General features: G+C 49.2%; 1 protein-coding gene across 1 annotated transcript in view; it reads left to right on the forward strand.

Moving 5' to 3' along the window:
• The first annotated feature begins 558 nt into the window (after nt 1-558).
• The window catches only part of TMCO6 (transmembrane and coiled-coil domains 6), a 26,747-nt gene continuing 4,112 nt past the window's right edge, over nt 559-23,193 (forward strand). Inside the window, 10 exon segments of the mRNA XM_015422319.1 lie at nt 559-803; nt 6,854-6,978; nt 8,179-8,288; nt 8,703-8,886; nt 12,333-12,437; nt 16,290-16,375; nt 17,462-17,578; nt 21,279-21,393; nt 21,479-21,659; nt 22,982-23,073. Of these exon segments, the coding sequence (XP_015277805.1) occupies nt 695-803; nt 6,854-6,978; nt 8,179-8,288; nt 8,703-8,886; nt 12,333-12,437; nt 16,290-16,375; nt 17,462-17,578; nt 21,279-21,393; nt 21,479-21,659; nt 22,982-23,073 (1,224 nt within the window). The 5' untranslated portion in view covers nt 559-694.

The raw sequence follows: 23,193 nt of genomic DNA on the forward strand, positions 1-23,193 counted from the left end.
TGTGGAGTCTTGTGAGCAAAAATTCTACTTTGTGAGCTGCTGGCATTAAAGTTGTGAGCAAGCAATTTGGCTACTGCAAAAATTAGTTTGCTCTGGAGCCATCTTTCCTGAGCTGAGACAAAAAATGTGTGAGCCAGAGGCTAAAAACCTGTGAGCTAGCTCACACTCACTCAGCTTAGAGGGAACACTGCTCCAGAGCAAACTGATTGATGCAGCAGCCAAATCGCTCACTCACAACCTTAATGCCAGGAGCTCACAAAGTTGATTTTTTGCTCACAAGACCCCACAGCTTAGAGGGAGCATCGGTGGCAAGTCCTCCCCCATTCACAGTTCTCAAAGGCACCACAACTGTGCCAATTATTGCTCCACCCGCCAATCTCCAGGAATTCCCTGAGCCGGAGTTGGCCACCGTGGTAGAAGCCAGGCCCCTGGGCCCGGCCTTCTCCTCCCCTTCCTCGGGCGGGTCTCCTAGCAACCGCGCCGCGCTGCCAAGGCCAGGCCAGGCCGGGCCGGGAGGAAGGCCTCTCTCGCGGCCTCCGGCCCTCGCTTTCCCTCTCCTCCGCCGGAGGCGCTTGTCGGGCCCGGGCTGGGGGGCGGCGCAAGTCACGAGCGTGCGAACGCCGCGGGGCCTGAACACGAGCGAAGAAGCCGGCCTCCCCTCGGCGGAGACGGGGTCCCCCTGGCCGCGGCAGCCATGCTTTCGCCGGCCTCCGCCGCTTCCTCCGGCCTGGCGGGCAGAAGGCGCTGGGGAAGGGGCTGCACCGTGGAGGAGCTGCGAGCCCGGCGGAGGGAGCGCGAAGCGGGTCAGTGGCGGCGGCGGCGGCCTCTTCCCAAGCAGCGGGGCCTCGCGTGGGGGTCTGCCCCAGCAGCAGGGCGCGGCTGCATGAGGAGAGGGGCAAGTCTCGTGAGCAAAAATTCTACTTTGTGAGCTGCCGGCATTGAAGTTGTGCGCGAGTGATTTGGCTGCTGCATCAGTTAGTTTGCTCCGGAGCCCTCCCTTCCTGAGCGAAGGCAAAAATGTGTGAGCCAGAGGCTAAAAAACTGTGAGCTGGCTCACACTCAGCTTAGAGGGAACACTGCCCCTGAGCAATGCTCCCTCTAAGCTGTGGATTCTTGTGAGCAAAAATTCTACTTTGTGAGCAACCGGCATTAAAGATGTGAGCGAGCGATTTGGCTGCTGCATCAATTAGTTTGCTCTGGAGCCCTCCTTCCTGAACGTGGACAAAAATGTGTGTAAAAGGTAAAGGTTCACCTGCTCGAAAGCCAGTCGAGTCCGACTCTAGGGTTGCGGTGCTCATCTCCGTTTCCAAGCCGAAGAGCCAGCGCTGTCCGAAGACGTTTCCGTGGTCATGTGGCCGGCATGACTAAACACCAAGGCACACGGAATGCTGTTCCCTTCCCACCGAAGGGGTACCTATTTATCTACTTGCAATTTCTTGCTTTCGAACTGCTAGGTTGGCAGGAACTGGAACTAGAGACAGGAGCTCACCCTGTCTTGCGGCACCCGGGTCTTGAACCACTGAACTACTGACCTTCCACAGCCTGCAGTTCAGCGTCTTAACCACTTGAGCCACCGCAGCTCCTAAAAAAAATGTGTGAGCTGGAGGCTAAAAAACTGTGAGCTAGCTCACACTAACTCAGCTTAGAGGAAACACTGGACGGGGTAGTCTTCTGGGGCCGTTCGGGCTGTGACGTTCCTGGGTCTGATTGTGGCGAGGGAGAGAGAGAGATAGATGAGGCTTTGTTTTGCTGCCACCCCGGGACTACCTGGCCTGGGGCTTCCGCAATGCTCCCTCTGAGCTCTGGAGTCTTGTGAGCAAAAATCCCAGGGCTTTTTTGGTAGAAAAGGTACAGCAGGAACTCATTAGCATAATAGGCCACACCCAGCAGCAGAAACTCATTAGCCTATTAGGCCACACCCCTGATTGCACCGCTCATTAGCAGTGCCGGATTTCTGCATAAGCTAAATAAGCTACAGCTTAGGGCCTCGCAGTCTGCTGGGGCCCTCAAATAAAAACCACAATATAAAAAAATGATTTCAAATATTAAAAAGGCGTATATATTTTAAATTTTTCTGAGACCAGCTGATGTAATTTAAAGCAGTAGGGGGCCTCTGGGTTTTGTATAGCTTAGGGCCTCTGCAAGTCTAAATCCGCCCCTGCTCATTGGCATATTAGGCCGCCTTCCCATGTTTCCAGAAGTGTGGTCATCCAGCCACACCCACCTTTTGCTTCTTATTCTGTTTACCCAGGCTTTTTTTGTAGCAGGAACTCCTTTGCATGTTAGGCCACCCCCCCCCCTAAGGTAGCCAATTCTAATTAGTTTCTACTGCTTGTTGTGGCCTGTTATGCTAATGAGTTCCTGCTGGGTGTGGCCAACTTGGGAGCCAGCCGGAACGCTGTTCCTGTGCGTTCCTGCCCAAAAATAGCCCTGAAAAATCCTACTTGGTGAGTTCCTGGCATTAAAATTGTGAGCGAGCAATTTGGTTGCTGCATACATTAGCTTGCTCTGGAGCCATCCTTCCTCAGCTAAGACAAAAATATATGAGTCGGAGGCTAAAAAACCTGTGAGCTAGCTCACACTAGCTCAGCTTAGAGGGAACACTGGTCCTCATACAGCCTGAGGTTAGTTTAAAATCTCAACTACTTCACATGGACTGCTCTTCAGTATTTGTAACCCTTGTGGGTGAATTCTGGAAAAAGTGGTTTGCAGGATTAAGTAAGCCTGCTAGGATGGATGGGTTGTTAGATGGTGTTGCTGAGCCCAGGTACTTTTGGTCGTGTGTGGCCATTTATGCCTCTGTCTCATTTAAGCACCTCTAACACACGGGTGTCAAGCGTAAGGCCCGGGGGCCGGAACAGGCCCGTCCAGGGCTCTTATGCAGGCCACAAGCAACTAGTGCAAGGGAGGGAAGAAGAGACTGTTGTGGGGGGTGGGCTGAGCCACTCCCAATTGTAGGTAGGGACTAGGGTTGCCAAGTGGCACTTACCCTGCTGGCGGGGGACTCCCCATCGTATCCTTGTCGCGTGCGCGCGCCGCATGCACGTCACAGGGAAGTGACGCCATGATGCCGGGTAGGCTGGGGGCGGGGCCACGACCATACAAGGGATACCATAGAGTTTCCCCTTGTATGGCCGTGGCCCCGCCCCCAGCGTGCCCGGCGTCATAACGTCACTTCCCTGTGACGTGCACGCTGGGGCGGGGTTCCCCCCAAGGGCCCGATTCCCCAGCGTCGGGGAACGGGCCTCTGGGGCGGGGGGATTTCCGGTCCCCGGGGGGACTTGGCAGCCCTAGTAGGGACCGCCTTTCCCCATACGTGCCCCAGAGAGCACTGAAGTCAGGGTCGCAAAATCACCTGACTCTCCCTGGCCCGAAAGATGCCAGACTGGCCCTCACGAGAACCAGGGCCTTTTCAGTGGCGGCTCCACACTGGTGGAATGAGCTCCCGGAGGACATCAGGGCGCTGCGGGACCTTTTACAGTTCCGCACGGCCTGTAAAACGGAGCTCTTCCACCAGGCCTTCGAATAGGAGCCGCCACTGATGAATGAGACATTGGAAATTGAATATACTACAGCCCTGTGGTTCATAGTTGGATATTGCCTTTTTTCATCGGACCATGTATAGTAACCACCGCTATCAGTATTATTAGCACTTTATGTAAATGGTTGTTTATGTGAATTTTATTGTATTTATTGTTTTATCGCATTTTACCTGTGTATGCCACCTTGAGCCAGTTTGCCCCGGCATAGGTGGGATATAAACGGAAAGTAATAAATAATAAATAAAAAGCATGGCAGAACAACCTTGTCCGTAGAAGTCAAACAGCGTGGGAGTGTCTGCCCAGTGCTGCACTGCTGGCTTCCCATGGGGCCTTGCAGTGAGGATACACCAACTCGGAACTTACCAGCTTCTGTCCTTTATATAGTTTATATCCCCGGTACCTAGCATTTCGTTTTATGGCACATATGGCCTGGCCCAACAAAGTGACATTTATGTCAGATCTGGCCCTCATAACAAATGAGTTCGACTGTTTTCCAGGTCCTGACTCTCTTGAGCAGACCAAAACAGTGAGAAGGTGAACAGCATTCAGAGCATTGCTCTGAAATGAGAATGGATGAAAGAATTTTGGATTAAAGAACTGTAAGTGGTTTAATTAAGTTTAATTAAGGTTTAACTATTAAACCTTCACAATCTCTGGCGACTGATGCCTAGAATTAATCTATTTTGCAGTTCTTTGCTTTCTTTTAGCATTTAATTTCCCCTAGTCTATTAAAGAGGGTTTGAAAGGCAGATCTGTTTATTAGAACTCTGAGTACCGAATAAACTCTATAATATAGGTTTCCCAGGTGAAATGAGAAATACTATCCTGCACTGGAAGACTGTCCTCAGCTGAAACAGCTCTTAAACCCCTTCCGCGATAGCTATAATAACCCAGTGCCCACCTTGCCTTTCCTATCTGCCTTGCCACTGTGTCTATTCATCTGAAATTTTCTTTATAGCTGTCTAGACAGGAAGGCCTGGCGTGATCTGGTCCATGGGGTCGCGAAGAGTCGGACTCGACTGTGCGACTGAACAACAACAACTATGCGCCAAACAGAACATTACTGTTTTTAAAGAATTGGGTCCAGGGGACCTCGTGCTCCCCACAGCAACAGCAGCTGTAAAGGTAAAGGTAAAGGTTCCCTTGCTCGAAAGCCAGTCGAGTCCGACTCTAGGGGTGCGGTGCTCATCTCCGTTTCAAAGCCGAAGAGCCAGCGCTGTCCGAAGACGTTTCCGTGGTCATGTGGCCGGCATGACTAAACACCAAGGCGCACGGAACGCTGTTACCTTCCCACCAAAGTGGTCCCTATTTATCTACTTGCAATTTCTTGCTTTCGAACTGCTAGGTTGGCAGGAAACAGCAGCTGTAGGAATGGTTTAAAAAAAAAGTAGAACCCAAATGTGCTTGAAACAGAGGCATGGGGGGAAGGAAGGGCTCTTGCCTCCCTTTGCAAGCTGTTTTCCCGCACAAAAATTATGCTGGGGAGGGGAGTTATTCCTCTGATGTTGTTGTTCCACAGAGGTGCCGTTCTGAGTTCATTAGGTCTCTGACATAAATGTCACTTTGTTGAGAGCCAGTTTGGTGTAGTGGTTAAGTGCGCGGACTCTAATCTGGGAGAACCGGGTTTGATTCCCCACTCCTCCACTTGCACCTGCTGATGTGACCTTGGGTCAGTCACAAGCTCTGGCACAGCTGTTCCTGAAAGAGCAGTTTGTGTCAGAGCTCTCTCAGCCCCACCCACCTCACAGGGTGTCTGTTGAGGGGAGGGGAGGGGAAGGGAAAGGAGTTTGTCAGCCGCTCTGAGACTCCAAGTGAAGGGCGGGTTATAAATCCAATCTCTTCTTCTTCTCTTTTTTTCTGGAAGCCGTTCACTGCAGCTGCTTTGGGGAACAAAACCAGTAATATTTAAGTTTGGCCCTACAACATGCTTGGTTCAGCACAGTAATCTTAGCAGCCCTTTCCCAGTTTAAATCTATAATTAACCCCTGTTCTGAAAAATGAAAAGGAAACCTTTATAGCTGTTTATAATTAGGTTGATTCAGGTGGGTAGCCGTGTTGGTCTGAAGCAACAGAACAAAGTTTGAGTCCTGTGACACCTTTAAGACCAACAAAGTTTAATTCTGGGTATAAGTTTTTGCATGTCTGTATCTGAAGAAGTGTGCATGCATACAAAAGCTTATACCCAGAATTAAACTTTGCTGGTCTTAAAGGAGCCGCTGGACTCAAACTTTGGTTCTATAATTTGGTTGGTTCAGCTTCATCTGCCTCACCAGCCTGCCCAGAGCTCCCAACTACCTGTCCTTTGTCACGAGGGTCCTCTTCCGCCCTCGGCCTCACAATGGTTCCAGCTGCCGGCCACTCAGTTCTTTGAGCAAAGCAGTCCCATACTCTGGATGGAGGGAGTTTCCCTTCTCTCTTGCTTCTCCTCCTCTCCCTCCTCCGCCACCAGCCCTTTCCCAATTTTCCTTTCCCCCCTCCTCCCCAACCTTCCATTATGTTCATCACTACCAAACAGCTTCAACCTGATTTCCTCTCTGGTCCCCCATCCACTCCACAGCATTTTTGTAATGAAAATAAGCAATTTCGATGTACTTTATGAGCTACAAGCCCGCCTAAAGTCCTACACACTGCACTTGATCTTAGCCAAAAGGCCGAGAAGTCACTGATCATGTGTCTAGTTTTAGCCTACACCATCTGTGGTCTGGCTGTATTTAGACAAGCCTGTAGAAGGGCAGCCGTTCCCTTTGGCGTAGAGAACCGTACTTGGATCGTATTGTGGAGTCTATGTTGTTTTCAGGGATATTGCTTCCTCACACATTCATGTGATCACCTGTAGATCATCTAACCTCTGTTCTTGGATGGGCAGCAGATTGCTGGAGCGACAAAGGGTTGTGAGGTTTACTCATTACTTCCCCGATAATCTGTTTTCATGAGTTGCTGTAGATTTTCCGGGTTGTGTGGCCGTGGTCTTGGCATTGTAGAACCTGACATTTTGCCAGTAGCTGTGACTGGCATCCTCAGAGGTAATAACACAGAAAGATGGAGTACTCTCTGTGTCAAGGTGAGACGAAAAATGGCAGGTAGGTACCTGCCATTTTCACTTCACTTTGTTTTCACTTTGCCTTGGAGTATCTTCTGCATTCAGACCTTCCTCATGCCCTTGCTAATTATAGCTTTATAGAGCTGGATTGACGTGCCTATCTTTTGCTCTGTGTGGGAACTTCATAATCACATTAAAAGGCTCTTTTTACTTCTCTGCTCTCTTCCTTGGACTTGACCTTCTCCGACAATTGGCTGCTGCTTTGGTACAGCCTTGAGGAGTGCCCGGAGGCTGCAGCAGTTGGTCAGTAAGCGGCTGTTACGGGAAGATGAGTTGATAGAGGACGTATGCGTTGGAACAGACAGTGGTACAACAGCTCCAGTCTCTGAGCAAGAGGTAGGAAGTTTGGGGCTTAATCAGGGTTCACTGCAGTGCATTGAAGCCCAACTGTTCTTTGGTTTACTTAGGAATAATGGGCACTTCATGTTTATAGTTAGCTGTGATTATATGTTGCCCAAACTGCAGAGAGATACTCATGTGAATATCCTCTTCTTCCTTTCAAAATGTTAATGAAAGAGGGTCAATGTGGTGTAATCAAGTGTTGGACTGGGATCTGCAAGACCCAGGTACAAATCCGTACTCTGCCATGGAAGCTTATTGGCTGATCTGGAGCCAGTCACATGCATTCATCCTAACCTACCTCACAGGGTTGTTGTAGGGTAAAATGGGGAATTATGTAAGCCACTTTGGGTCCCCATTGGGGAGGAAGGCAGGGTAATGAATGAAGAAAATAAACATTGCCAGCTCATTAGATCCTGATGTGTTCAGTTTTTCTCCTCCTACAGCAGATTTAAGTACCATGTAGCCAAGAAAGTGTGTGATCTGTATGGAACAAATTAAAGTCCAATTTTTGTCCTAAGGAAAATCTGCATTTTCGTTTTATTATATTTGGCTACTCAGTTAAAAACTTTGAACATCTTTAAGCGCTCAGAGTGATGTGCAGTGGGGTTCCCCTCCAGATAGCGAGTTGGATCCCACAGATCCATTCCACAAATGGTGGTGCTTTCCTGTGGCACAAGGAACCTGTCCCCCCCCCCGCCCCAAGAGAAGCCCCTTCTGCTGCAGGAAAGCTGGACAGGATCCATCCCAATTAACCCAATCCAGCCCAGTTTGGTGTAGTGGTTAAGTGCATGGACTCTAATCTGGAAGGATCAGGTTTGATTCCTCACTCGGCACTTGCACCTGCTGGATGACCTTGGGCAAGCCGTAGTTCTGTCAGAGGTGTTCTTGAAAAAGAGCAGTTTCTGTCAGAGTTCTGCCAGCCCCACCGACCTCACAGGGTGTCTGTTGTGGGGAGGGGAAGGGAAAGGAGTTTATAAGCTGCTCTGAGACTCCTTTGGGTAGTGAAGGGCGGGGTATAAATCCAATCTCTTCTTTTCTTCTTCTGTGTAGTTTCAAAGATTGAAGTATACCAGGTCCATTCAGACTGTCTCCTGGCTTTGCAGGAGTGTCTGTTCCCACCATCCTGGATAGTTCTGTCTCAAAATATGGGCCCTACTTCTGCCCTGCCATTGACTCACTATTGTTCCCTGGCAGGTTGCAGAGCTTCTGAGCAACGCCCACAAGGGAACGGAAGAGAGGATAAAATCCTTGCGTCGCCTTCGATGGGGGCTACAGCACAAAGAAACCCAGCAGACATTCATCAGGTTGGCTAGTGGGCCTTAGTGGTGCCTCACCAAGTGGCTGTTGTTCGCCTGGGTTGAACGAAGGAAAAGAAACCTCTTTGGGATATTTTGTCCAATGCAAGAACAGCCCTAGTAGGTAGTGACAGGCCCACATCTCCTTGATAGCCAGATTTGTAGCAGATGGTTGTGAGTGAGTGTGGTTCATTTCTCCGAGTGATTTGCAAAGCGGAAGAGCCTCTCTCTCAACCCAAAGAGGAAAAATGAGTACCGACAGCTTCTGGTTTATTAAGTTCCGTTCAGTGCAAATTTCTCTTGGGCTCCTGATTCATGGAGATGTTCAGTGTCTGGGGCATCCGGGTGGCTGGATCCGGTGAGCAGAAAGAGTACGGCGATGCAGAACGTGGTTACACGGCGTCCCCGTTTTCCCTTTTGCAGGCTGGAGGGCAGCATGCGGGTGCTGATTGGCCTCTTCACCAGCAATCTAGCGGATCTGCAGATGGAGGCAGCTCGGTGTTTGCACGAATTGTCGCACGCCCAAGACCCAGAGGTTGTGGAGGCCTGTTTGCCAGCCACCTCCTACCTCCTGACCTACCTCTCTGGACACAGCACAGCCCTCATGGTAAGACACGGGCCTGCTCTTCGCAACTGCCCTCGCTCCTGCTGAGTGACAAGTGCTTTGAGCACGGCCAGTCGTTGACATTTGAGTCTGCTTTCCGAGGCGTGGTGTGGGAATGGTCCTCCCCCCAGCATGCGCCGTTTTGAACAGGGTGACTTCTGTTGGGGCTCTCAGGTTCACTGTGACTGAGAGTTTGCCTGTAGTCTGAGTTCAGAGGACTAGATCTACCAGAAGGGGGTCTGTAATGTGTTTGCTCTTTATTGTGTGAGACACACACACCCTTCCTGTATGACCTCTGTAAAGGCACCTCTCTGTAGTGTTCTGAGTTGATGTGTGCTATGCGGCCTCCTTGCCTTCCTTATTTCCGCTGCCACCAAAGAAGTCTTTGTTTGACCCAAAGAACAGGATGGCTTAGAATGGTAGAATGACAGAATAGTCAGCGCAGGGGGGTGGCTCTGAAGTAAAAGGGGATCCTATAGAATAAACAGTTGTTTTTCTTAAACACGAAGAGGAGGAGATTGGATTTATACCCCGCCCTTCACTCGGAGTCTCAGAGCAGCTTACAATCTCCCTTCCCTTCCCCTTCCCACAACAGACACCCTGTGAGGTAGGCGGGGCTGAGAGAGCTCTTTCCAGAACTGTCCTTGAGAGAACAGCTCAGAAAAGAACTACGGCTTGCCCAAGGTCATCCAGCACCTGCAAGTGGAGGACTGGGGAATCACACCTGGGTCTCCCAGATTAGAGCCCGTACACCTAATACACCGTCATGGTTTCTGTATGGTTGAGAAGCATAATGGTTTCAGGTTGCCACATTAGGGAAACGGTTCTTTAAATAGATCTAGCCGTGCAAGCTTATTTTCTCACTTGCTGCTTAGGCCAGTAACTTCCACACAGATTTCTCTCACAGCATTCTATAGCGCCGCACTCAAGTTCCTTCATACACAGACACACACACTGCTCAGCACTCCCTCTCTCGCACAAAAGCCTGTCTCTGAACAAAAAGCAAGTCAGCTCCGCACTCTAGGGTACAGCGACCATCCAGTCTTAACACATTTCACCAGGGGTCATTTCGTAGAAAAAGGTGCAGGAGCTCATTAGCATAACTCATTAGCATAACTTATTTGCATATGCTACACCCCCTGTAACCTACCGCTCAGGCTCCACTGGACTGTTGTGGATTGCTAGCTATGGGGGGGGGGACATGCAGATCTGCCCTCATAGAGGAGGGAGAGCTTGTGCCTGAATAAAACTGGGTCTTAAAGGTGCCACTGGACTGTTTTGCACCGGGGGGCCGGGGGGGGGAGCTCTGCAACTTACCTGGCTGCTTCTTGCTCTGACTGAGGGCTGCTGGGAGCAGGGGTTGGGGCTTGTTGCATGTGCCCGCCCCCTGGGCTCTTTACTGCCGGAGCTCCGCTCCTGTGTACTCCTGCAGGAAATGACCCCTGCATTTCACTCACCCACCCAGCTCCCCTCCTCCTTACTCTACAGGCCCACATCTTAGACCACAGCAACATAATGTTTAAACTCCACGTTAAGACACAGAAACAAAACACATACACAGTATTTACATGGCAAAACAACCACAAGGTCCATTTCCACGTTTGACCATGTTGTACATATTAGATTCCATGTCAAAAATGAAGTCAAATGAGGAGGAAGTTCTTGTATTTTATCGCAATGGAATACGGAAAACAGTTAGGCCAAAGGACCCATCAAAACTGACTGCTTTCTTCTCAGCATAATCAGGAGAAATGCCTCAATTAATAGGAAAACAATTAGACCAAATAGTTAACCAAAAATTGACAACTTTCTTCTTTTTCTTCTTCATCTTCTTCTTTTTCTTGAGCATATTCTGAACATATTCAGGAAATACATGATATTTTATACATGGACTGACATCATCAGGAAAACAATATTCAAACAGCATAATTGGTTACAAAAGACAGCGGTCATTTGAGTAATAATCCTCTGATTGGCCAGATATAAAGAAACCTATATCTACGTCAAACTAAGTGTTTACTTAACCTAACCTAAATGATAATGGGCAAGGATTCTTCATATCAGACTAAAATCTTATCTGACCCAGACATTGAAAGGTTTGCCCTAAGAACTACAGAATCATGAACTTTGTACCGATTATGTTGTCTGCTAACAATATCAGACCTACAAGAGGAAAGCCTTCTATATAACAGGCCTTTCTAACATCCTAATAAAACATTACTTAAAGAACAAATCTATAAAAACCAGAGAAATATGAACATGAACAATCAAGAAGAAAAAAACCTATATATAAAAACCTTTATATTCCCATTCATACTACAACCAGATGCTCCCAGAGGGGAGCAGGGGGGACTGCAGGACGTAGGAGGGGGAAGTGTGAAGGGGGGAGTGGTTTGAACGCTGGTGTGAGGAAGTGAACTGATGGTGAAGAAAGGCAGATGGAATCCAGCCGTACTGAGCGGAGCACCTGGGAAGCCTGGCTTGAGAGCAGGCCCGCCTTCTGTCCTGGGGTGGGAGCTGGGGCTGCGGAAGGCCCTGACCCCTGAAGAGAAGTTTGACAATAAAAAGGCTGGGAATGCTTAGCAGGAAATGATGGGTCAGCTTAGTTTCTATCTGATCCAATGTTACAGGAATGTTGCCCTTCCTAAGTTTCTGTTTTTATGAATGTTGTAAGCCGCCCTGAGCCCGCCTTGGCAGGGAGGGCGGGAGAAGAAGGAGAAGAAGGCGAAGTAGTCGTAACAGGGGCTGCACAAGAGGCAGGGGTGCCATAGTGGGGAATGCGGAGCACCCTCTCCCCTTCACGGCTGCCTTACACTGAATCAGAACCTTGGTCCGTCAAGGGCTGTCATGTCTACTCAGACGCTCAGTGGCTCTCAGGGCCGGCCCCAGCTTATTTCGCCCCCTAGGCGAGGATCCCTTCTGGCGCCCCCCCCCCCATGCACCCACCAATTTTCAAAAATAAATGCATTTTAGGAAGAATGAAAAACACAAATAATCAAGACACTTCCAGAGAACGGGGCCGGGTTCAGTTTGGCGCCCCTAAGGGCCGTCCCGCTCTAGACAATCGCCTAGTTTGCATAGTGAGTGAGCCGGCCCTGGTGGCTCTCCAGGGTCTCAGGTAGAGAGCTTCTGTGTCACCCGCTCTTTTTGACCGGAGATCAATGTTCCCTCTAAGCTGTGGAGTCTTGTGAGCAAAAATTCTACTTTGTGAGCTACTGGCATTAAAGTTGTGAGCGAGCGATTTGGCTACTGCATAAATTAGCTTGCCCTGGAGCCCTCTTTCCTGAGCGGAGACAAAAATGTGTGAGCCGGAGGCTAAAAAACTGTGAGCTAGCTCACACTAACTCAGCTTAGAGGGAACACTGCCGGAGATGCCAGGGATTGAACCTGGGACCTTCTGCATGCAAAGCAGACGCTCTGTCATTGAGCTATGGCCCTTTGTGTTTCAGGAGCTGTGTTTGTACACGTTGGGGAACTTGGCGGTTGAGACGAAGGTCGTGAAGAAGCAGCTCCTGCCCCAAGGCATTATTCCAGTGTTGGCTTCTTGCATGCAGGTGAGCAAAGAACTGAGTCTTTGTTCCAGGCCCGCTGCCTGCAGGCTCTATCTAGTCAAAAGGATGTATTTTATTCAGGGAAGAACGATCTACTCTTGGCTCTCAGAGCAAGCGGAAGTCATGTTCTGAGGAGGACCCGCTGCAGTAGGGAAGAGGAGGGGAAAGGGGGAGAGTCTGGATCCCTGTGTGCTCACCACCCCACACCGTGTTGGACCCAGAGACTATCTGGTAGTTCTGCCACCACCGGAAGGGATCTGAGAAACCTGGCGGAGCCTCTGAAGCCACTCCACCTCAACTGGAGCGTACGTGTGCCTTTGTGGGCATCCACGACTCTGTGGGGCAAGCCTGCTCTCCTTCTCTTCTGAGTACCATGTGCTTCTAGACCAGGAAGCTTGGGAGTGGGGTGGGGAGAACATAAGAACATAAGAGACGCCAATGTTGGATCAGGCCAAAGGCCCATCCAGTCCAACACTCTGTATCACACAGTGGCCAGAAATACCAGGTGCCATCAGGAGGTCCACCAGTGGGGCCAGGACATTAGAAGCCCTCCCACTGCTGACCCCCCCCCCCCAAGCACCAAGAAGACAGAGCATCACTTGCCCCAGAGCCCCTATCTATACCTTGTGGCTAATAGCCACTGATGGACCTCTGCTCCATATAAGAACATAAGAGACGCCAATGTTGGATCAGGCCAAAGGCCCATCCAGCCCAACACTCTGTATCACACAGTGGCCAGAAATACCAGGTGCCATCAGGAGGTCCACCAGTGGGGCCAGGACATTAGAAGCCCTCCCACTGTTGACCCCCCCAAGCACCAAGATGACAGAGCATCACTTGCCCCAGAGTAACCTAGCCCGGTCAGCATACTGTTATGTATTGCAGGCAAGATGACAGCCAGGTGATGTGAGTCAATTAGATCCTTTTGATCTGAAGGTGACAGAAGTAGTGTCATGTGACAGGTCACTAGATCAAAGTTGCATCATTCTCACTAGAGTCACAGTGAGTCAGCACTTCAATGTGATTGGTGCCTTATGGTATCTATTCTGTGCACTCTGTATGTAATTCATCGCTCTTATGAATGGGATTCCTTGCAAGGCACTTTGTTAGTCTGCCTGAAGAACTGGAGTCTACAAGTGCTAACTTGGACTGTATGTATATTATTGTAAATAAAACCACTGTATATAGTTCAGCACTAGCCTATTGTGGATTGCACTATTATACGCGCTTCCACCACGCTGACAAGCCCATCCTGCTTGCCCATGTCATTTGTCCCTGTCAGGATAATGGACGGTAGAAAAGAGCGAGAGTCCAGTAGCACCTTGAAGACTAACAAAATTTGTGGCAGGGTAGGAGCTTTTGTGAGTCTAGCTGTATCTGAAGAGGTGAGCAGTAGCTCACGAAAGCTCATCCCGTGCCACAAATGTTGTTAGTCTTTAAGGCACTACTGGACTTTTGCTGTTTTCTACTGCTATAGACAGACGTAACACGGCTACCCATCAGGATAATGGACGTGTTTGAATCAGCTAATGGGTTGTTGTTGTTCAGTCGCACAGTCGAGTCTGTCTCTTCATGACCCCATTGATCACATCACGCCAGGCCCTCCTATCTTCCGTCGTGCTGTGAAGTTTGCTTAATTTCATGTTCGTTGCATCTATGACACTGTCTAACCATCTCATCCTTTGCTGTCCCCTTCTTCTTTCACCTTCAGTCTTTCCCAGCATCAGGGTCTTCTCCAGTGAGTGCTCCCTTCTCATTGGGTGGCCAAAGTCTTTGAGCTTCATCTTCAGTATCTGGCCTTCCAGGGAACAGTCAGTGTTGATTTCTTTTAGGATTGACTGATTCGATCTCTTCGCGACCCCATGGACCACATCACGCCAGGCCCTCCTGTCTTCCACCATCCTCTGGAGTTTGCTTAATTTCATGTTTGTTGCATTGATAACACTGTCTAACCATCTCATCCTTTGCTGTCCCCGTCTTCTGTTAACCTTCAATCTTTCCCAGCATCGGGGTCTTCTCCAGTGAGTGCTCCCTTCTCATTGGGGGGGGGGGTTGCCTTAAAAGCAGGCTAAAACTAAGATCATGGCATCCAGCCCCATCACTCCTTGGCAAATAGAAGGGGAAGTCGTGGGGGTAGTGACAGACTTCACGTTCCTGGGATCCCAGATCACCGCAGACTGTGACAGCAGCCATGAAATTAAAAGACGCCTGCTCCTTGGGAGGAAAGCGATGATGAACCTAAACAGCATGATAAAAAGTAAAGACATCACCCTGCCAACAAAAGTCCGCATGGTCAATGCAATGGGCTTCCCAGTAGTCATGTATGGCTGCAAGAGTTGGGCTATAAGGAAGGCCGAGCGCTGAAGAATAGATTCTTTTGAACTGTGGTGCCGGAGAAGACTCTTGAGAGTCCCTTGGACTGCGAGAAGATCAAATCAGTCAATCCTAAAAGAAATCAACCCTGACTGTTCCCTGGAAGGCCAGATAATGAAACTGAAGTTCAAATACTTTGGCCACCCAATGAGAAGGGAGCACTCACTGGAGAAGACCCTGATGCTGGGAAAGATTGAAGGTCAAAGAAGACGGGACGGCAAAGGATGAGATGGTTAGACAGTGTCATAGATGCAATGAACATGAAATTGAGCCAACTTCAGAGGACAGCGGAAGACAGGAGGGCCTGGCGTGATCTGGTCCGTGGGGTCGCAAAGAGTTGGACTCGACTGTGCGACTGAGCAACAACAACTTTTTAACTTCAGCCCAAACCAAATGATCTGATTTGATGTGATTTATTTTACCTTCCCCTGCAAGTGGGTTCAGGGTGGGTCACAGTATTTCAATCAAAAACATAACAACAATGAAACATTAGGGTTTAAATGGGGAAAAAACAAATTAAAGAAAATAAAGATGAAAAGATAAAATTTAAAATCGCGTTTCAGTCCAGTCTAATAGATGGCAACTAGTCAAGGCAGATTTCCTAGTGATGCTCTGTTGGTCCCCATGGGGAAGATGAGGGTTCTCTGCAGAGAGCAGCTCTCTTGTGTTTGGGTGCCGGCAGGGGTCATTTCGTAGAAAAAGAGGTGTAGGAGCTCATTAGCATAACTCATTAGCATGACTTATTTGCATATGCCACACCCCCTGACATCACCAGAAGTGTGTCAGAAGGCAACACCCACCGCTCAGGCTCCACTGGACTGTTCTGGATTGCTAGCTATTGTGGGGATGGGATGTGCAGATCTGTCCTCACAGAGAAGGGAGAGCTTGTACCTGAATAAAACTTGGTCTTAAAGGTGCCACTGGACTGTTTTGGATGGGGGGGGGGGCAGGGGAGGTCTGTCCTCACAGAGGAGGGAGAGCTTGTACCTGAATAAAACTTGGTCTTAAAGGTGCCACTGGACTGTTTTGGATGGGGGGGGCAGGGGGAGCTCTGCAACTTACCTGGCTACTTCTTGCTCTGACTGAGGGCTGCTGGGAGCAGGGGGTGGGGCTTGTTGCATGTGCCCACCCCCTGGGCTCTGTACTGCCGGAGCTCCGCTCCTGTGCGCTCCTGCAGGAAATGACCCTTGGGTGCCGGCGAGCTCATGGGTGCGGGGAGGTTGGGAGGCGCGGGAGGGGGGGGGAAGAAATACAGAAGGGTTCCTGAGCTCTCCCCTGATTTGCAACCTCTGTACAAGGTCCTTTGCCACACTTTTGCTCTTTGGTGGCCTTGGGCAACTGTCCCATTTACGAGATACATGGAGTGGAAAGGAGCCGGAGTGCACCCACTGCAGAGCTCTGTTTCTTGCGCTCCTCCGTGTTGCCTGTGGCGCCTCTGAGCCCGAGTCATTGGCTGATGAACGTTGTATCCTCTAATTACAGTCTCCTCACCTGGCAGTGCAGGAAGGCGCAGGCTACGCGCTGTCACAGCTCTTGCAGTCGAAAGAAGCCGCAGAGGAAATCATCCCGTAAGCAGAACAATCTTTCCATCTTACCCAGTTGGGAACTGGATGTCTGCTTATGTGTGGGGCATGTGAGAAGCAAACTTGCCATCCTCCGAGACGTTAGGAGGAACCTGCTCATTGGGCTATGAGTCTCTGTCGCATGCACACTCCTTGTTCCGTGAGCTGATCTCGAGAGCTGGCAGCACGGAGAGGAACTGAACCCGGCGGCTCCAGCAGGCAGTTGTTTCCTCGAAGAACGTACGGTGGTCTCAGCTCCCTCTTTGCAATAATGAGAGGCATTGGGTTCGTGGTCTTGGGGATTTCTCTTGCCGTGTCAGAGCTAGAAATGTAAAATTTCCAAAAATTTTGAAGCTCGGAAAAAACCCCGTTTTTTTCCCAGTTTTTTCCGGAAAAAAACGGAAATTTTCGGAAAAATTGAAAAAAATGTTACATTAGCACTTCCTTTGTCTTTTCTAGATTGAAAGTCATTCTGTTACTTTAGGAACATAAAATATGACTATGGACATTTTTACTTGGCATGAAATTATCACAACTAGCATATTAAAAATATAGTGTATCCAAACAGTTATTACAAACAGAATACCTGCCCACATGCAAAAACAAAACTGAAACCTTTTTCTTTTCTTGTGACAATAGCACCTCCTAAAGGAAGAAATGCATCTTGTTCTTGCATTGGAGAGTTCAGTTTGTAAACTAGGACTTGCTTGTCCTCAGTGCAAAGACATTAGATCAATCTGGTACCATATATATTAGAAATGATTTGGAAAATATTTGAACACCTTGTCTTAAAATATTTTATTCATCATGTTAAAATAAAACGTTCCATAATCTATTTTTCGGAAAAAAAACAAAAAAGGCTTCAGGGAAAAAATGGAAAAAACCCGTTTCTCCCCCGAATTTTTCCGGTTTTTTTCCGGGCCTTCACGTCTCTAGTCAGAGCCCTTCTCATTGGGCAGAACGGCTGTATTACTCTGTCTCTCTCTCTTGCACTGCCCAAGCCTGCTGTTTGCCACCTGCCTGCTTAATTCTCTCAGTCACTGCACAGAAGCTTATTTTGTCTCTCTCCCCCCCTCCCACCCCCACCTCCAGCTTGGTCCTAGGTTCTGGCCTCTCCCAGCACATGCTTCGCTTGGTTTGCTCTGACCTGGAACAGGGAATGGGAGTTGCTGTGGAATTTGCATGGTGTCTGCACTACATTATTTGCAGGTAAGGATGCTTCGGTAGAGCATAATTTACAGTCAGGGGTGTGGTGCGGGGGGCTTGTGGGTGAGGGGATTGCCTGAGCTGTTTCCTTTATGAATTTGGTGTAGTGTTTAAGAGCAGCGGACTCTAATCTGGAGAACCGGGTTTGATTCTCCACTCCTCCACATTGCAGCCAGCTGGGTGACCTTTGGTCAGTCACAGCTCACTCAGAGCTGTTCTCTCAGAGCTCCTTCAGCTCCACCTACCTCACAGGGTGTCTGTTGTGCGGAGGGGAAGGGAAGGAGATTGTAAGCTGCTCTGAAACTCTTGAGTGAAGGGCAGGGTATAAATCCAATCTCTTCTTCTAGTGCATGATGAGGGTAAGGATGCTGATGGCAAGAGCATGGGTGAGAATTAATTCAGTGAGAAAAATCTGTTGATGGTCAGTATTATGGAAGGAAGTGGGGAAGATGCCTTTCTTTCCTGGGAAATGCCCTTAGACCAAATGTTCCCTGTGAAGCACCTTGGTAACCAGCTGCTGCCACTCGGGGACTTCCTGAGAACATCTAGACTAACCTGAGTGTCAGCAAGCTGCCAAAGAACTCTGTGTGGTGTACAACCTTCCCTGTTTAGGGTTCCCCCCCCCTCATGTTCCTTAGTGATACCCAACTGTACATGCTTGCTGGCATAATGAATCGCACGTTTGCTTGTCTCATGCATTCCTTTCTATGAACACTAGTGCTGCTTTGAACTATGGTCATCAGCAAGGTCACAGGTGCGGGGAAGAGTCGGGTTCGCTTAGTCTATAATGAATTAGAGTGTGAGAAGAGATTGTTTATCTTTTAGGAACCGTTGATTCTCAGGCTATGGGCGCGAATATGGGAGTCCACCCGCGCGAGCGGGAACCATGTCCATTGGTTATTGACAGTATGAATCTGCTCTATTATTCTTTGCCCCGACCGTTGTAGTTATTCCAAACAGTGAACTTGTTCCTGCTTCATCATGGCTTCAATAAAATAATACTTTGCTACAAATGTGTATTCGATTGACAGCTGTGGGGATCGGGACACTGAGGTGGTTTCCTTATAGTACAATACTAGAACAAGAACAAAGTAACCAGGTGGAAACCTTGGAAGATACTGTATAACAAACTATGTAGCCCTGTGTGGTCTAGCATGTAGGGAAGAGAAACAGATTATACTAAATGAAGCCAAAAATGGCTTTATTAAAAGGTTTATTATAAAAGAAAGGAAAAAAGGGGGAAAGGGTGGTTAGATTCATAAAAGGGGTGGAAAATGGTCTGGGTCCAGCTTACCTAAGGGACCGCCTTTCCCCATATGTTCCCCCGCGAGCACTTCAGTCCGGGACCCAACATCTGGTCATCCCAGGCCCCAAAGAGGCCAGGCTGGCCGCTACCAGGGCCAGGGCTTTCTTGGTGGCGGCTCCTACCTGGTGGAACGAGCTCCCGGAGGAGATCTGGGCCCTGGGGACCTTGTGCAGTTCCACAGGGCCTGTAAGATGGAGCTCTTCCACCAGGCGTATGATTAGGAGCCGCCACTACCATCTTTACCTGGCCCTGGAGCAGATGATACTGAATAGTTGAAACACGCCATCTATGAAATATCACGTTGAACACCTAGAGCACTTTAGTCTGTAATTTGTTAAAAATGTTTTTGTATATTTGTGATTTTAAATGGTTTTATATATGTTTTGTATTGGCGTTTCCCTCCATGTAAGCCGCCCTGAGCCTGCATTGTGGGGAGGGCGGGGTATAAATTGAATAAAATAATAATAATAATTTTAAAAATGGGCAAAAAACCAAAACGGGAAAGAAGAAGAAGAAGAGGAAGAGATTGGATTTATACCCCGCCCTTCACTACCGAAAGGTGTCTCAGAGCGGCTTACAAACTCCTTTCCCTTCCCCTCCCCACAACAGACACTCTGTGAGGTGGGTGGGGCTGAGAGAGCTCTTGACAGAAACTGCTCTTTTTCAAGAACAGCTCCTTATCAGAGCTACGGCTTGCCCAAGGCCATCCAGCCAGGTGCAAGTGGAGGAGTGGGGACTCAAACCGGGTTCTCCCAGATTAGAGTCCGCGCACTTAACCACTACACCAAACTGGCTCTCAGGCATGCAATAACACAGGCATGCAATAACACAGCCTGCAGACTTTCACATAAACAGCAATACAGTTGATCTGCTCATCTAAGTATACGTTACCTAGGCTGTAACAGGTTCCTCAGAGCATGTGTAGAGCTTCTTGTAGTAACTAGATGTTGGAGGAGTTTTGACCCCTACCCAGCGTTTCTGCTGCAGATAAGGGGAAATCCCCAATGTCCAGATATTTGTGGTGAATGGAATTGGATCTGAGCCAGCCTCCTAAGAGTGACACGCTGATGTAGTCAATCCCATGCAAAGCCTCATCTCTGGTCACAAATTTGATAGGGCCAACTCTCTTGGTGCCTGTCGAATTAATTGTGCTCTTTGGAGAAGCATGGTGTAAATGCTGAATATTGAAGTTAAATGGTACCCACTGTAAGCTCAAAAATGGATACTTGCATGAAAGTCTTTCTGTAGAGTTGTCTGTATCCTAACATGATTTCTGCCACGTGAGTCAAATCTTTTATTTTACAGAGAAGGGATTGATAGAATACTTAGTCCAACCCCTTCGTGTAAGACTGGGTAAGAACCAATGTTCCCTCTAAGCTGCAGAGTCCTGTGAGCAAAAATTCTACTTTGTGAGCTACTGACATTAAAGTTGTGAGCAGGCGATTTGGCTACTGCATAAATTAGTTTGTTCCGGAGCCACCCTTCCTGAGCTAAGACAAAAATGTGTCAGCCGGAGGCTAAGAAACTGTGAGCTAGCTCACACTAACTCAGCTTAGAGGGAACACTGGTAAGAACAGGAGGTGGGCTAGATAGTAGACAAAGGCTGCAATCCTAAGCACTAAAACTTTCCTGAGAGCCAGTGTGGTACCATAGCTAGAGTATAAGTTTAGGGTCGGGGAGACCCAGGTTCGAATCCCCACTTTGCCACGGAAGCTTACTGGGTGACCTTGGGCCAGTCACACACACTCAGCCTAACTTACCTCCCAGGGTTTTTGTGAGGATAAAATGGAGGAGAGGAGAATGGCGTAAGCCACTTTGGGTCCCTATTGGGGAGAAATGTGGAGTACAAATGAAGTAAATTAGTTGCATTTAATAAAATGGGGCATACTGGTGAGTAGACCCGCTTCTGATTGCTCCCAGCTTCGGTCCGTGGATGACTCAAGCTTTTAACAGCACACGTTCCTAGACCTAATTCTGGAGAACAGGGTTTGATTCCCCACTCCTCCCCCACCGGGAGCCTGCTGGGTGACCTTGGGCCAGTCCCAGTTCTGTCAGAGCTCTCTCAGCCCCGCCTACCTCACAAGGTGCCTGTTGTGGGGAGGGCAAAGGAATGTGACTGCAAACTGCTTTGAGACTCCTTAACATGGAGAAAAATGAGGTATAAAAACCAATGCTCCCTCTAAGCTGCGGAGTCCTGTGAGCAAAAATTCTACTTTGTGAGCTGCCGGTATTTAAATTGTGAGCGAGCAGCTGCATGAATCAGTTTGCTCTGGAGCCCCATCTTTCCTGAGCTAAGACAAAAATGTGTGAGCTGGAGGCTAAAAAACTGTGAGCTGGCTCACACTAACTCAGCTTAGAGGGAACCCTGATAAAAACCTACTTTTCGTCTTCCCTCAGCCGAGTGAACAACTCCCTGCTGGTCTCCCAAAGGACCCTGCCAACTCTAGGGCAGCTATTGGTAGCCCTGGCTTCCACAATGACGACGACGACACCTGCCGAGGGCCTGGAACTGGTAAAGTAAACGGGGGGTCTCTTGCTGAGTGCCCGGCCCGTGGCCCAGCTTCTCCTGAAGACCCCTTCTTCCCCTCTGCTTCCAGCTGGTCTGTCCTGTGGTGCGGTGCGTTAGCAACCTCCTTGCCGAAGACGAGCCGTGCAGCGGTGAGCTCCAGGCGCAGGCAGAGTGCCTCCTGAGGGCCGTCTTTGTCTTCATCCGGAGCTTCCTCCCCAGGCACCTCTTCATTGTGCAGGAGTGTTTGTGGCTGCTGAATAACCTCACAGGTACGTCCCTTTCCCTCGCTGTGTCAAGGCTCACTCCCGGTAAGAGAAGAAGCACAACGGCTAGCATTGCCGAGAGTCCAACAGCCCGACTGTGGGCTTTTTAGACAGCTCTCCTGACCTGAGCTAATAGTTCTGCTCAGGCCTGTAGCTAGGATTTTTTAAAGTTGGGGGGCACTTAAATTTCTTTGGGGGCACTGGCTAACTGATACTCCTTCCCCGCACCTGCTGCTGCTCAGGGGCCCTGGGCTGGATGGGAAGTTGTGAGGCCTTGCCAGTAAGTCAGGGGGGCCTAGCCCCAAGATGCCCCACTGCGTCAGCTATGCTGCCATGAGTGTGATGTATGTTTCTAATTGCTCTGCATTCCTTCCCATGCGCTTAATTGCATCTTAGCTGTAAACCAGGGCTCTACTGGTAGCAGGAGCTCCTTTGCATATTAGGCCACACACCCCTAGTGTAGCCAATCCTCTAAGAGCTTACAGTAGCCCCAGTAAGAAGAGCTCTGTAAGCTCTTGGAGGATTGGCTACACTAGGGGTGTGTGGCCTAATATGCAAAGGAGCTCCTGCTACCAGTAGAGCCCTGGGCCGCCTGTAACGCATATCTCTCAAGGCCACTGGAGGAGTTGGTGTGTCTAGAATCCGTGGGAAGCTTCTTACCTTCCCAGCTTCTGCAGCCGTTAGTTCTCAGGCTAATGCCCACGCGCGGGAGCCCATCTAATTGGGTACTCAGTGTGGGGGGGGTGCATACGAATGCCCTATATCCTATTATGTGCATAGGTAACCCGCCATTCCTAACAGTGTTCATGTTACTGCATCTATAGCTTTTCAATAACAGTAAAACCTTCTTGGAAGCGTGTACTTCGTTGTTTTTCCTGTGGATCCTGACACACTGTAGGTACGGGCCTGGTTCTGCTCTCTTACATCTATCAGACTCTTACAAAAAGCCAGTTGAGTCTCCTGGGTGTTCCAAGAGCAGGTAGAGCGCCTTAGTCACAGGGAACTGACGACAATATTAACATAAGCTGGCCGTCAGAGCCTTCTAGCCGCTTCAGAGAGATTGTATCTTACAGGAAGATCTTTTCAGCGAAACCGTAGTTGTCTTGCTACATATACCATGTTTATGCACCGTGGGGTGAGACAGGCCAGACTGAGTAGTCCAGGGCCAAACAAAGAAGTCTTCCAAGCCTAATTCGGCTACTTGCTGTCATCATTCTGCATTTCCTGTGTACCTGACTCTTCCTGGGAGCCCTTCCTGCAGTCTATTCTTAGTGAAGCAGAAGATGCCAGTAGCAACCCCTGACTCCTTTGTGTCCTGCTTTTCCCAGCTGACGACCCGGCGTTGTGTTCTGCTCTGCTCAGCCCGGACCTCTTTCCATCTCTGCTGCAGCTCTTGCATTGCCAGAAGGCGAGCGTGTTGGTAGGTGACACCAGCGGTTGGGGTTGGGATAGAACATAGGATCTGGAGCTGCCTATTCATGTTGTACAGCCATGAAGGGGATGTCTGGCTCTTTTTTTTTTAATTATTTTCTAAAATCTA

Source organism: Gekko japonicus, unplaced genomic scaffold (assembly GCF_001447785.1).
Source record: "Gekko japonicus isolate JY-2015 unplaced genomic scaffold, Gekko_japonicus_V1.1 scaffold738, whole genome shotgun sequence".
NCBI classification, from domain to species: Eukaryota; Metazoa; Chordata; class Lepidosauria; order Squamata; family Gekkonidae; genus Gekko; species Gekko japonicus.